The sequence below is a fragment of the Diorhabda carinulata genome, chromosome 6 (assembly GCF_026250575.1).
Source record: "Diorhabda carinulata isolate Delta chromosome 6, icDioCari1.1, whole genome shotgun sequence".
NCBI lineage: Eukaryota > Metazoa > Arthropoda > Insecta > Coleoptera > Chrysomelidae > Diorhabda > Diorhabda carinulata.
Window position 1 is genome coordinate 3302998 of NC_079465.1, and position 15144 is coordinate 3318141.

At 34.4% G+C, this 15144-nt stretch overlaps 1 protein-coding gene across 2 annotated transcripts in view; it reads left to right on the forward strand.

Moving 5' to 3' along the window:
* Positions 1-15144, forward strand: part of LOC130894711 (BAI1-associated protein 3) — a 66726-nt gene that overhangs the window by 11976 nt on the left and 39606 nt on the right. For both annotated transcript variants that reach the window (XM_057801661.1, XM_057801662.1), the window contains 4 exons: positions 707-991; positions 2799-3015; positions 12487-12682; positions 14397-14715. In XM_057801661.1, the coding sequence (XP_057657644.1) occupies positions 707-991; positions 2799-3015; positions 12487-12682; positions 14397-14715 (1017 nt within the window). The remainder of the gene's footprint in view (positions 1-706; positions 992-2798; positions 3016-12486; positions 12683-14396; positions 14716-15144) is intronic.

Here is a 15144-nt window from a genome sequence, read left to right on the forward strand (position 1 = left end):
TCTGCTATCAAGATTGTGTCATCGGCAAATCGTTTATTGTCGAGGGCTTCTTGAAAGATGTTTTCCGAATAATGTTGAGCAGGATTGGGGAGAGGACACATCTCTGCCTAATACCTCATTGTAAACTCTACCTGTAGCTGTTTGGTTCAATACAGCGTATATCTTCTGGTCTCAATATTTTAATAAGTTTATGATGTTGCACTCTGTCTAATGCTTTTTCGTCATCTATAAAACAAATAACTACATCATATTTTCAAAGTATCACTCATCGAGTTAGTTGATCTGTGGTTTTCGCAATTACTTATAATAATAAACCTTCAAAACAGTCTCAACCTCACGAATTCTATTCTGGAAACGTTTCCTTTCTATCTACACACGATCAGTCATCTTATTCATTCTCGATTCTCTTTCATCCCTTGCATTCGTGCGTATAAATCCGAACAAGAGTCATTCTCAGCATCAGGTAGGGGTAGTGTACGGTTTTTTCTTGGAGTTTATTCGAAAAAACTCCAATTTAGTTCACCTGCTATTCCCAATTCTCCTCGAGTGTCATTGAAGTTTGAAAAAAATGAGTTTTGTTATTGATTGCTTAACTGAAAATCACGTAAACGTTGCTGTAATTTAAATATTAACATATGAGAAATATTTCGAAAATATACAATTTTTTCTGCATTTTGTTTAATCGACTATTTGGCTTTATTTTCAGGTTTTCGTTGACACGTACCGATACTTCCGAACCGTCGATATCGTCGAGTTCCCGGAGTAACTCGGGGGACAGTAACACTCCGGGGTTTCCGAAAGTAATACCGACTCCGGGCGCGGTTGCACCCATCCAACGTCGTAGAAGTACCTTGGAGTGCCCGATACCGAATCCGCCGCGTCGACCCGGGTCTTTTCGACAAAAATCTCCTCGGGCTACTCCAGAAAGGCAATTCAACTTTTGTTGCAGAAGACAGAGCTGGCCGGAGATTGATCATCAAGTTTCTTCTGGGTAAGTTATCTTATCACATTAAATCTAGCAGTCAAAATTCAAATTTGAGATCATTATATCATATTTTGAAAGCATAAATTTAGAAGAATTGTTTATAGAGTATTAAAAAAAAGTTTTATTGCTATTAAAATAAAGTTTATGAAACATTGAGTCACCAAAAGACATCTAAGTGCGCCCTTAAGGGCGTGTAAACACAGAATAATGAATAAGGCAGCCTGTTGCATGTATGTTCTCTAAAATATTTAGTAGATACAGATAGAATGAAGCGAATATAAAAGCTTAATGTTTCTTTTTTACGTACACTATAATTTAACTCCCCTTGTTAATTTTATAACAAAAAAATTTCATACCAAATTCCGTGTAATGAAATATATACGAGGGGTTTATTGTATGTAAAGATCAAGCACCAAAAATCCTTTTATGCACAATTATCTAGTGTGGGATCGAATATTTGGTAAAAATACAGCCACATAACAATACTTCATCAACAATAATAAAAACAAATTCGGTTCAATGTGTCAATTGTCAAAAATTTTTTCACAGAATTAAAATCACATCAATCCTTTCGACAGTTCAAACCACAGATCTATCTGAACGTAAAGCTGGTTGCATACATTTCACTAATAAAGCTGGTTGCCTACTAATTCATTGTGTCATTCTTGTTAGAAAATATGGAGATTACAACTTTTATTTATTCATTTCGATCATCAAGATGTCTCATTTTTACGTGTTATTCTTTCTTAAACTCTCTCTTTTTTTATACGTTTTTCTAGAATTTGTTTTACCTTTATATTCATATTTTTTATGGGTTCCATTCGTTGAACGGACTTATGAAACATTTTTTTAGTGAATTTTGTTTTGTAATATAACTAAAGTTTGTCGAGTTATTTCGAACACAATTTGAATATGACAAGAATAGCAAAAAGTCTCTCATTAAAACTTTATAATTCTCGTAACGTACTTTACTTTTTTTTTTTTTTCAAATGACCCTCTATAGTAATACTCTTTCTAACAATTCTATTCGTTTTTTTCTTATAATAAAATTATAAGAAAACGTATCGGAAACTTTTTTCGAAATAAATTGGTCGTTTGGAATATTTATAGAGCCGATAAAAAAGGGATCTGTCGAGAACTTTTACTGTTATTTTGTCTGTTTAAACGGAATATTCTAATCAAATTTTTCCTAACTTTTAAGCAACTTATTGAATTGAAACGCCGTTTTTGATGTCGATAGACGATTCAATAAATCATTTATATGAGTTAATGAAGTTTATAATGTAAAATAGCATCGACAGCTCGATGATACGTGATAGCGGCTTGTACCTGGAGTTTGTTGACCCCAGTGGAGACTTGGCAGATACAACCAGCACTATGGGGGAGCTTTCTCATGTTCCGCTTCATCTTTCGTTATTATTTCTAAACTGCAATCGCTTGGTGACTCAATATAATACAAAAGAATAGCTCTGGTTCAATAAATTGTGTTACCCCTATTTAATTTGAGAATTCATAGCTGTGCAGCTAGATTGTTGGACAGAACCTAACCTAACCAATTGTCGTCACCAGTTGAATAAAGAGATCTAGAACAAAATTACAGTTACGCGAGACGAATACTGACAGAAAGACTACGATATAAAAGTATGACATAACCTCCAACAAATATCGATATTATGACAAAATGGCTGAACGACTGAGACACCAAACGACGACAGCTACACTACAAAAAAAACCAACTACCTTATCACCAATCAAATGAAACGAAAACGGTGTAAAAACATTGTTCCCATTTTGTATTTAATTTTTGTTTCAGTGTACAAGAAATCGACGGATCGTATTTCGAAAGTTTCACCGCGTTAGCGTGGAAACAGGAAAATCAGAGACAGAGCATTTTGAAATTAACCGAAACGTCTTCATCGGATCCCCCGCCGCCGGAATCGGAGCTTGGGATCACGCCAATCGACTATAATTCTTCTCAACATGAAAAGGATAAACTTTACGTCGAAATGCTCTACACAATTGCCAATACAGTGAGTAATTTGTTATATAATACACTAGTAGAACCACAAATCGTAAATAATAATACAGAATAATAATAATGATACAGAATTAGATCATGGTTTCTTCTTCTCTTCTTTTTGCTGGATCCGGTGAAGCCCCTGCAGGTACAATACTACTACCAAATCTCGAAAAAAAAAAGTGAAGATTAGATTTATCTATGGAAAATTGCGTTGTAGCTGAGTTTCGACGACAAATTAACAGTTTTCGAAAGAAAAAAGTTATAATTGATTGCTGGATAGGTTCACTTATCTTATATATATTAAAAAAATTGATGATTACCATTCCGAGTCCGTTCAGGCGTTCTACCCAACCGATTTGCTTAATTTTTTTTTTTTCAATGAAAGGTATTGATGCACAGATCAGCCATCAACCATCGGATTTCATCTAATTTTCACCATTCTCAAGTTCTATGACATTAAATGTCACTTTCAACTCCTGGCGGTATTTCCATCGATACGGATATCTTCAAATCTGATTTTAAAATCATCATGCAGGGCTAGCGAATGTTGTGGGGCTGTGGACCCCCATCTCTTGTCACGCCCGACTTGTCCATCATTAATAGAAACAAAAAAGGGCTCGAAACGACATTTTGTCTCACTCCGCTGTCAGTTTCAAAACTCCTTGTCATCTTTTCACTAACTCGTTCTACATTCTTTGTTTTCCTACATAAATTATCAACTATGTACATCCTAATTTTATTTTTAATCGAGGTGTCTGACTAGTTGGATTATTTTCCTTCGTTTTTACACATATTTTCCTTAAAAAAGAAGAAGAAGAATAGACAAACTGATTTTAACCATAAATACACGTTCGATAAATCGTAGATCGTCACTTTTCTTTAGTATTTCCGTCTACGTTTCATCCACTTCCGGTAATTTCTCCATTTTCAGATTCTCATCGCCTTTATCACTTTTTTACGTACTTCCGTCTTCTTTTTATGATTGTCCTTAGTCTCTTCTTGCTTCTCCATGTCCTTCTGTTAGAAACTATCCCTTCCAATCAGTTTAATATTTCATTTTCGCACCCGTTATACTTTATTCGACGTAGAATCAAAAGTATATTCGATCCGCGTGGTATAAAAACGATTCAGATAAAATATCTGTTAAAGCAAATGTTTACAGAGGAAATAAGCATGTCGGATTGTACCTGCAGGTGTTAATAGAATCTGTCAGTTTTGTTTCCGTTTCCGGTTTTGAATCAGTTTTATTTCATTTCGGTTGTACGAGGTTCTTACCAAATAGTATCGAAGATAACTGTTTTAAGGTTAGATTTTTCAATCGAAATTTCAAGTGAACTTAAACATCATGAATTTTACGGCAAAAAAGTATTCTAGGTTAGGTTAGGTTTCTTTTATCGTTTCTTCTTCTTCAAGTATATTAACTTTTTCCATTCCATTTTTTTTTTCAATTTAAAAACTTTGCCAAGCCTTTTCTATTGGAATATTAGGCCCTGAAATGGGATAGATTCCTCTGCAGAGGGAAAAAATTTGATAAACCCAACTTTAAAAAAGTTCTATCCAATACTACTTGGTGCTAACCGTGTAACTAGCGCCCTCTATGAGAGTCAGATAGAAAAACAAAATATATTACTATAAAATAACACTACAACGTTGCCAATAGTGAAAAATGTGTGTCAAATCCCTCTATATTGAATACAGATGGCGTTACGAGTTTTTTACTAAACGATCCCCTAATTATTGTTCCCTAAAGTTTAATCTACTAATCTTATTTGCTTATAAATTTCTGAAAAATATGTTTTGTTGAAATTTTTCTTAAACTATGATCGGGTTAACCCTCTCATAATATGAATGTTCGGAAAGTAATCCGGATCAGGTTCACTGTCGTTCGGAAACTGAATGGGGTAAGCTGGAGTAAGCGGGTCATAGCTACATGATAGGATTCTCTCCGCTCTCGTATATCGTTGGTAAATACGGGTGGTTTCGTTTGTTTTCGTCTTTTTTTTTTTCGTAAAATCTAATAATATAGTATTCAATTGGAATAGCCATAACTCGCAAATCGAATACTATACTTACTTGAAATCAATCAGGAACAGAACAGAACTAAAAATCTCGTTTGGATATTCAATCAGCTGATCGGCTGATTTATCTGATCTAGGATTATACTTTCCGAGGCACGCACAATTCAATTAATCGATGTTTTTATCGACGCCAATTTGAATATTGAATTTCGACACGTATGAATTTAAAATTTTTACAAGAATTAATAAAATTCAAAACCACAAAATATCCTGTGATATTTAATTGGCAAGAATTGATCTTATAATAAACTGTGTAAGTTCTCATTCAGATTTTATTGCATGCAAATTACACTTTGTGTGAGAAATCTAGTTACTCGAACAGTCAAATGTCACTAACGTCAATCAAATAAACAGAATAAATTTTAAAGGATTGACATTATGTTAGTTCGATGGTAATAATATTTTACAGATTTCTGTAGCTTTGTCCATCAACCAAAGTTCGATATATATCGTGGTTCGATAAATCTTTGATATTTTCATATTTTGATAAAGATTTAAAGAAAAGTCGAAACGTCATATTTTATCTTCCTTCATTCAGATTTTATTGCATGCAAATTACACATTTAGTGAGAAATCTAGTTACTTGAAGTGTCAAATGTCACTAACGTCAATCAAATAAACAGAATAAATTTTAAAGGATTGACATTATGTTAGTTCGATGGTAATAATATTTTACAGATTTCTGTAGCTTTGTACATCAACCAAAGTTCGATATATGTCGTGGTTCTAATATATATATATATATATATATATATATATATATATATATATATATATATATATATAATCTTGTAATCGTTACTCTGATAAAATTATGTATAATCCCTATTTCAAAGCAAGGATGAGACATACTGTTTGGCACCCGTGGAACATATCCTCCTAATCTCGACCTTTTGTATGAACTACGCTCCGTAGTGACACAATATGGGGCAATTAATAATAAATGAGGTGTCTTTCGTCCTAAGTCCCTTATGTAATTTTCCCACGGTTTACGGAAGGAGAAGTTAGTCAAGGGAATGTTGCTAAAGGTGTTACTTATTACACGAGTTCGTTTTCGTTTCTTATGAATAGTTTTGGCACAAAATTCTTTTCATTTAACCTTAAAATATACGAGGAAAATGCAAAAAGTAGTAAATTACAGCAAAACTAGACATTTTAACAGAAAATTTGTCGAGTAAAAGTTGTAGAGTATTGAAAAATGTATAATTCTTATCAATTACATTTTGTCATATAACCTCAAAATATACGAAAAAATGCAAAAAGTAGTTTTTTTCGTTTTTTAATATTCTTTTAGGTAAATTACAGCAAAACTAGACATTTTAACAGAAAATTTGTCGAGTAAAAGTTGTAGAGTATTGAAAAATGTATAATTCTTATCAATTACATTTTGTCATATAACCTCAAAATATACGAAAAAATGCAAAAAGTAGTTTTTTTCGTTTTTTAATATTCTTTTAGGTAAATTACAGCAAAACTAGACATTTTAACAGAAAATTTGTCGAGTAAAAGTTGTAGAGTATTGAAAAATGTATAATTCTTATCAATTACATTTTGTCATATAACCTCAAAATATACGAAAAAATGCAAAAAATAGTTTTTTTCGTTTTTTAATATTCTTTTAGGTAAATTATAACAAAACTAGACATTTTAACAGAAAATTTGTCGAGTAAAAGTTGTAGAGTATTGAAAAATGTATAATTCTTATCAATTACATTTTGTCATATAACCTCAAAATATACGAAAAAATGCAAAAAGTAGTTTTTTTCGTTTTTTAATATTCTTTTAGGTAAATTACAGCAAAACTAGACATTTTAACAGAAAATTTGTCGAGTAAAAGTTGTAGAGTATTGAAAAATGTATAATTCTTATCAATTACATTTTGTCATATAACCTCAAAATATACGAAAAAATGCAAAAAGTAGTTTTTTTCGTTTTTTAATATTCTTTTAGGTAAATTATAACAAAACTAGACATTTTAACAGAAAATTTGTCGAGTAAAAGTTGTAGAGTATTGAAAAATGTATAATTCTTACCAATTACATTTTGTCATATAACCTCAAAATATACGAAAAAATGCAAAAAATAGTTTTTTTCGTTTTTTAATATTCTTTTAGGTAAATTATAACAAAACTAGACATTTTAACAGAAAATTTGTCGAGTAAAAGTTGTAGAGTATTGAAAAATGTATAATTCTTATCAATTACATTTTGTCATATAACCTCAAAATATACGAAAAAATGCAAAAAGTAGTTTTTTTCGTTTTTTAATATTCTTTTAGGTAAATTACAGCAAAACTAGACATTTTAACAGAAAATTTGTCGAGTAAAAGTTGTAGAGTATTGAAAAATGTATAATTCTTATCAATTACATTTTGTCATATAACCTCAAAATATACGAAAAAATGCAAAAAGTAGTTTTTTTCGTTTTTTAATATTCTTTTAGGTAAATTACAGCAAAACTAGACATTTTAACAGAAAATTTGTCGAGTAAAAGTTGTAGAGTATTGAAAAATGTATAATTCTTACCAATTACATTTTGTCATATAACCTCAAAATATACGAAAAAATGCAAAAAATAGTTTTTTTCGTTTTTTAATATTCTTTTAGGTAAATTATAGACATTTTAACAGAAAATTTGTATTGTAAAAGTTGTAGAGTATTGAAAAATTTATAATTCATATCAATTACATTTTGACGTGGCAATGACCTGCCAGAAGACCTAGTTAATCATCTGAAAATCACCAGAAACTCCTCAAACTTCTAAGCTATATGACTCCATCCGATTGGTTATAACGAAGCCACACTTGGGCTGTTGATATTATGAAGTCGTTGTCCTTTACTGGTAGTACTGCTTTCTCACTGCTTCGTATACCATGGTAGCCGCATAATGCTGATTCCTACAACTTTTCGAGCTTGCGGAAGAAGTTTTCTGACCCATGATTGGCGGTCATAGATAACCACTTCGCATGGGATGTCTGTGTCTACCATGTTATGCATTTGGTCCGCTGTTTCCAAGAATTATCAATCATAGAATCCTTAGGTGACTTGTCACATTCCCTAACTTCAAATTTTCTGTTTGAATTAACCTGTAGACGGTGTTGAGTGCTTATTTTTCACTATAATTGGAGGCAGTTTTAGCAACGTTTCCGGAACGTTTGAAATGGTTTCGTTTAGCTTGTGGGTTTATACGAATATGTGAGTTCATTCGGAGAAGAAATTTCCATAAAGAGGAAAAAAAAGCAGCGTCAAAATTAAATTACTAAAAGGGATTCGAAAGTGTTCAAACTGATTCCCATTTTGGTCAATTGGATCGTTGTCCATTTGCCCACGGAAATCCTCGAGCTTTTCCAGATACATTTGGCCCGTTACAAAAAAAGTACGGACCCACGGGATCCCCTGGATTGATACCTATTAATGATTCTTCTTAGATATTTGAAGTTCTCACAATTTTTGTTTGATTCCCACATTTCTGATTTCTGGTTTTCGGTGAGTCGCTTCAACTAAAGCTTTTCTCTTCTTTTTTGGCGTTTTTTTTTTGATTTTTTTGCAATCGAAACGACTATTCCCATTCTTACAAAGTGATTGACCATAAAGGATTTTTTTCAAATCTTGATTTTGTTCATAAAAATCGGTGATTATTTGCCGTTACTTAGAACGTGTTTTAGTGATAGATTGACTACAGTAAATTTCTACTTCGATTTTACGATATATCATATGAAAGCAACCATGTCATTTACTAGGATTTCGACCGTAATTGGTAGGGGAAATTTCCTATAATTCTCTCCGGAAAGATAACGTTCCACTAACTAGGTATTACAATCAAAATCGAGTGCGCCCACAATTCCCTAAATTTCTAAGAGGGAATTTATTGCCAATTACATAGACTTTGATATTTGAGAGTTTTAGACAAAAGTTGTCGATATAAAATGCTTACACGACTCATGATATCATTTAAAACATACAGAGTGTTTCGGTCAATCCCGCAATTTGGAAATGAATGTAAAAAAATCAACATTCAATCTTATATATTAAAAAAATTGATGATTTCCATTCCGAGTCCGTTCAGGCGTTCTACCCAACCGATTTGCTTAATTTTTTTTTTTTTTTCAATGAAAGGTATTGATGCACAGATCAGCCATCAACCATCGGATTTCATCTAATTTTCACCATTCTCAAGTTATACTCAAATGCGATTTCCCCCTGTACATTACTTATGGGAGTTTTTCACATACACACGTTCTATCCTCGATATCTCAGGTTCTATTCAAGATAGAGACTTAGTTTTGGTTTAAGAACATTCGCTGAAACATCCTCTTTCTTTTGAGTTTTTGAACACTTAAATCGGTTGAGTTGGAGAGGAGCTAGGCGCGGACATTCAATGTGGAGTTATGGATTTTTGTAGGTTTTTGGCAATTTTTCTATATTCAAAGATCTATATCTCAGGTTCTAATATAGCTACAGCGTTCGTTTTGGTTTAAGAACACTCGCTGAAACACCCTCTTTTTTTTGAGTTTTTGAACACATAACACCTACCAGATGGGTCCTTCCCGTTTCATGCATTATTGCAGGCCATTTCTATAATTTCCCATCACGTCATAAAGCACGCGCTTAGAAATTTTCCTGCTTTCCAATTGGATTCTTCAATTGTACGAGATCGTTCTTCGTACACTTACTTTTCAAAAATCCCCATGAGAAAAAATCACATGGCGTGAAGTCGGGTGAACGGAGAGGCTAAGGAATCGCTCCGTTTCGGGGAAATTCCGATTGCGCGTTGCGTAATCAAGTTGCAAAATCAAATTGCGAATGAGTCGAGCCGTGTGCGGAGGGCCTAAGTCGAGAATAACAACTGGACATATATTAATATCAAAACTAATGCGGAATATAATAAAAGTCATGGTTGGGAGCTCCAAGTAGTGCGTATTGTCAGTATCTCTGGGGAAAGGTCGATAATTGGGTCCCTGGATGAGTACGAGTCGCAAAGGTATAAAATTTGATTGAATATGAGAGGCGTATATATGACGCATATCTCAAGATCTCACAAAAGCAATATAAGGAATACGGGAGACAGCAAGACGAAGTAAAATAAAAATAATTCAATATTATAACCAACATATCAGGATTTAACGATAAAAAAATCAAAATATTGTGATCTATAATTTAATTCGTGCGGTTTTTTTCTCAAAATTCGAACGTTTATTTAAGAAAAACATTTACAATAGTATTATCCAAAATATTACCCATCTTTCTGGCAATTAAGAACTGCACTGACAATGATTCGAGCCAATTTTTGATATCTTGCTCTGATGTGAACCATATTCCAGTGACCGGAACAAATGGTAGTCAGAAGGGGCAAGGTCTGGGCTATAAATAGCAACGTGGGGCCGAGCGTTGTCTTGTTGGAAAATTATTGCCTCGTGTCTGGTCACATTGTGTTCGGAAGCGTTCTCCATTGATGGTTTCACCCGGATTTAGCAACTCATAATGCAGCACACCCTTCTGATCCCACCATTACCTTCGCGCCGTGGATATTCGGTTTTGCCGTTGAATTGGCTGGTTGGCCGGATTTGACATATGATTTTTTGCACTTGGGGTTGTCGTATTAGATCCATTCTTCATCCCCAGTCAAAATCCGATGCAAAACTCACTTCCTTTTGTGGCGTTCCAGCAGCATTTCGGCCATGCAAAACCGTCTCTCGGTTTGAGTTCATGTGGAACCCAATTTCCTTGCTTTTGAATATATCAAACTGCTTTTAAACGTCTTGAAATAACTGCTTGAGTGACATCCAAAGATTCTGCGAGGTCTTCTGGTGTTTGGCATTCATCTTCATCGAGTAATGCTTCTAGTGCTTAATCTTCTGGGTGCCCAAGTCTTCCAAGTCAAAATCACCACTTTTAAATCGCGCAAACCTCTCTTGGAACGTTCGATAAGCTAGAGCATGCTCACCATAAACTTCCAAGAAAATACGATGACTTTCAGCAGCATTTTTCTTCATATCAAAGTAATGAAGAAGAATTCCCCGGAAAAACACTTTTTCAGGAACAAAGTTCGATATATTTGAACGAAAAGAAAATTATTGTTGTTAACACTTCAAATGTATGACATATACTGAAAAGACGTTTGACATATGACATATGTCAAAACGATGGTAGACCTGATTTACGAACCGTTTTTATGTCTAATTTGTTCCATAAATTTTTTATATTGTCACGGTTAACATAGACCCGACTTTCTAAATTTCCCCACAGAAATACAATTTTGGGATTCCCTCTAACAATTTCGACGAATAATCGTCGTCTATTTGGTCCCATTCGTTTTTCAGGATATGTCAACGATGTCAAGTTGAAGTAGGACTTTCTGAATTCCAATTTGTCCCAACATAACTCAATCAGATTAAGGTCGGGTAACTGTGACGGCCAAATCATTACTTTCAGTATATTATTCCTTTCCAATTCTCTCGAAATACTCTTCGCACTGTTTCGATGAATGCTTGGGATCGTTGTCATCCTGAAAGATGACACATGGATCTAACATCCTTTGGTTGCATACAACTAAAAAACCCCAAACTGTTTCCCACTCTACAGCCTCTTAAATTTATTATGCACTAGCTTACGACAACGAAAACAACGTACAAAAACTTGACAAAAAAATGTCTTGGTTCAAAAAGTATAAATCGCAACGCGTTCTAGGGCTAATTGAGACTAAACTACAATCATAAACACCGAAGAAATAATGAATTATTAAAGAATAATAAACAAAGTAAATAAATTATAATACAGTTTTGAGTTATTATTTCCAGATCAAGTTAAGGTTTTGTGTCGAAAATTATAATTATAGAAGGGTTTGGTTATCGTAGACCGCTCTGGGTGTTTTAATGAAGCGACAAGATGTAATCAGTAATCAAATGGGATCAATGAGGTACAGTCAATTAAAGGGGATAATGGTAGTAATTCGGAATCTCGATTAGTTGTTTTCGAATCGAGTATAATAAACAAAGTGCGTTACCAATTCTACGATTGTGGTTCTAGATAAATTAGAATCGTCGTTGAAATTATACAAATTCATAAGATCGGATTTAAAATGGTATATACAGGCTCCACATGAATCCTCGGACGCTTTGATAGTCCGATGACGCCTGGCAAAAGAAGAAGCTCGCAGGGGTACCACCCGAGTCGTTTTTTCAATTAATATTTCCGTTTAAGTTGGTAGACACTGATTTAGACGGTCATTTGTGCTAAGTTGGCGCCATCTAGAGGACTAATCGAATAATACAAATACTAACTATACAATAGTTCTTTGCATATGAAAAAAGTTGGCGTAGAATTAGTCAAATTAAGCGCAGAACGTTTGCAGATTAATATCTGATTTTTTACTGCACGTTTTTTATATATATAGTTTTGTTATAGGTCGGAGCACCTGCCCCGGGAGGCCAATACGCACATTATAAAGAGGATCTCTATCTATACGGTCAGAGGGCATTCAATATGCCGCCCGATCGACATTATCGAATGCTACACGTAGCCGGCGAAGAACAACCCCCCATAGTCGTCCTCAGCGTCATCGTTATCGAAGCAGAAGGTTTAGAAGCCAAAGATGCCAACGGTAAGACGGATAAACTCAAATTTTCGTGATATTTTCAATATAAATTAGTTTAAACGTTAAGAGCCCAACTCTAAAGTTTTGTGGTTCTATTTAAATTTGTAGATATAAATCACAATATTTAAAATATATGAAACAACGCCCTCTAGCATTCACGTTGCTAATAAAAAAAATGAGAAATTAGTTGGATGTACTTTAAGTGGGATGAGGAAATTTTTTATAGTGAGGAGGATTCATTGGAATTGGGCCTGATATAGGAGTGGCTCCTCTGCGGGGCCGGGGTTGTGGTGATTGATGACACTGCTTCAAACCCAACGACCAGCCTGGGTTTGAAGAAAGAAGACAAAAGATGAAAGCTCCAGTCTAAAAAATGATTCTTTCCAGGTTTGGGGATATATTTTCTAATTTCTTATTGTTTTTGTTTGTTTTGTTTTCAATAAGAAAACCCTACGATCAATCTGGGTTTGAAGAAAGAAGAAAAAAAGAGGATAGCCTCAGTCTAAAAAAAAAGATTCTTTCCAGGTTTGAAGATAAATTTTGTAATTTTTATTTTTTTATTATTTTTTGTTTGTTTTGTTTTTAAAAGAAAAGAAGCCAACGCCCAATCTGGGTTTGAAGAAAGAAGACAAAAGACGAAAGCTCCAGTCTAAAAAACGTTTCTTTCCGGGTTTTTTCTATGTTTTGTTTTGTTTTCTTTCATTGTTTCTTGTTTTTAGGTTTGGGGATATATTCTGTAGTTTTTCGATGTTTTTTTTATTGTTTTGTTTGGTTTTTAAGAAAAAAAACCCAATGTCCAACCTGGGTTTGAAGAAAGAAGAAAAAAGATGAAAGCTCCAGTCTAAAAAATGATTCTTTCCATATATGGGGATATATTCTGTAGTTTTTTATGTTTTTTTTTTGTTTCCTTCCATGGTTTCTTGTTTTTTTTTTCGTTTTTAGATTTTTTTTCTTCAATATTTAATCGGGTAATTGACGGGCGGGTCCAGCTGAGACTGTGTGGATAGGGTTCCATCTAATGGCTATAAGGAAATATATTTAAGAAGTTGAAGTAGGGAGGTTTTCGTCTGTTGATTGGGTGGATAGGGGAGTTTCCTCTTAGGCTTTAAGGCAAGGAGCCTCAAAGGGTATACCTATAGCAGCGGAGTTGTTAGATTCGATGGTACGAATCACATAGCGAACTTGAAGTTCATTTAGACGACTTGGAATGGGGGTTATGTCAGTATCGGTGGTTTTACTGGGGCTGAATCAGCACATGTATTGACAGTACCCGAGAAAGAGTTTTCTGAGGATATAGTCAGGTATAGATATTTCACGTATGAAGTTAGTTGAGACGGTAGGATCGTCCAAATTTTCCTATGAGTGCCTCGATGATACAGACTCACCTCCGTACTCGACTCGACCGATCAACCGAGTGTGCGGTCCCTTCTACGCGGATCTCGAACGTCTCTTCCCAAAGTCTCAAGTAGAACGATTGCTCGGATCTTTTGGGAATTGAGAGTCACCCTTCACCAATCCGAAAATGTATTTAGAAGATATTGGGATTTAAAGTTGGGAGAGGACGGAAACAATTAGTACAGGGCCTTTACCGTGAGGTCAAAAGGGATTGGGGTATTCTGAAAATAGTCCACGTGTATCTCTAGACCTCTTTGGTCTAATTATTTGTGAAACTATATAATTATTGTTGAGTTCCGTGATAGATTTCTGTTATTTTTTTCAGGATTCAGCGATCCTTATTGCATGCTGGGCATCCAACCGATGGCGGCGCCGTCTTCTCCACAACCATTAACCCCCAACCGGACCCTTTCCGATGTTTGTGGCGGCATGACCGCCGATGGTCCATTATCGGCGAATCATGGTCCTGTCGGTAGCGAGAAGCTGAGAAAACATCACAGTTTCAAGCTGAGTTTCAAACGGAAAGACGGAAGGGTGAGGGAACATAGAGATAGCATCGGGGGTGCACTGCCCGCTAAGTTTATAAGGGCCACGTCCGTGAAACCACATACTTTGAATCCTAAATGGAATGAGAAGTTTCGATTGTGAGTAATTTTTACTATAATTCAGTTCGTAAACATTTAATTATGATTTTGTTTAATTCTCTTTCAGAAAATTATAAAAATCGCACTACTTGACGTAATTTTCAGGCAATTTCATTTGAAAATCACTTTTGTGCGATTATTTTCAGTAGGTTAGTAATTTTTAAATCAGCTAGTTGGCATTACAGAAACAAGATGGACGGCTGCGGGGGCGTTCCCGATCAATTGACAGTGACAAGTATATGTATAGTACTGCCAACATTTTTCGTTGTGTTCTTTTGATTATGGTGGCAACACCGGCACATACAACCTCCAACACCATAAGTACGTCATTATGACCGAAATTTTTCGTCAAAAACAAGAATGACGTAACTAAGGGAGTGGAGAAAAGAGGACACGAAACGCAGCGATACATAATTGCAATCATATTAA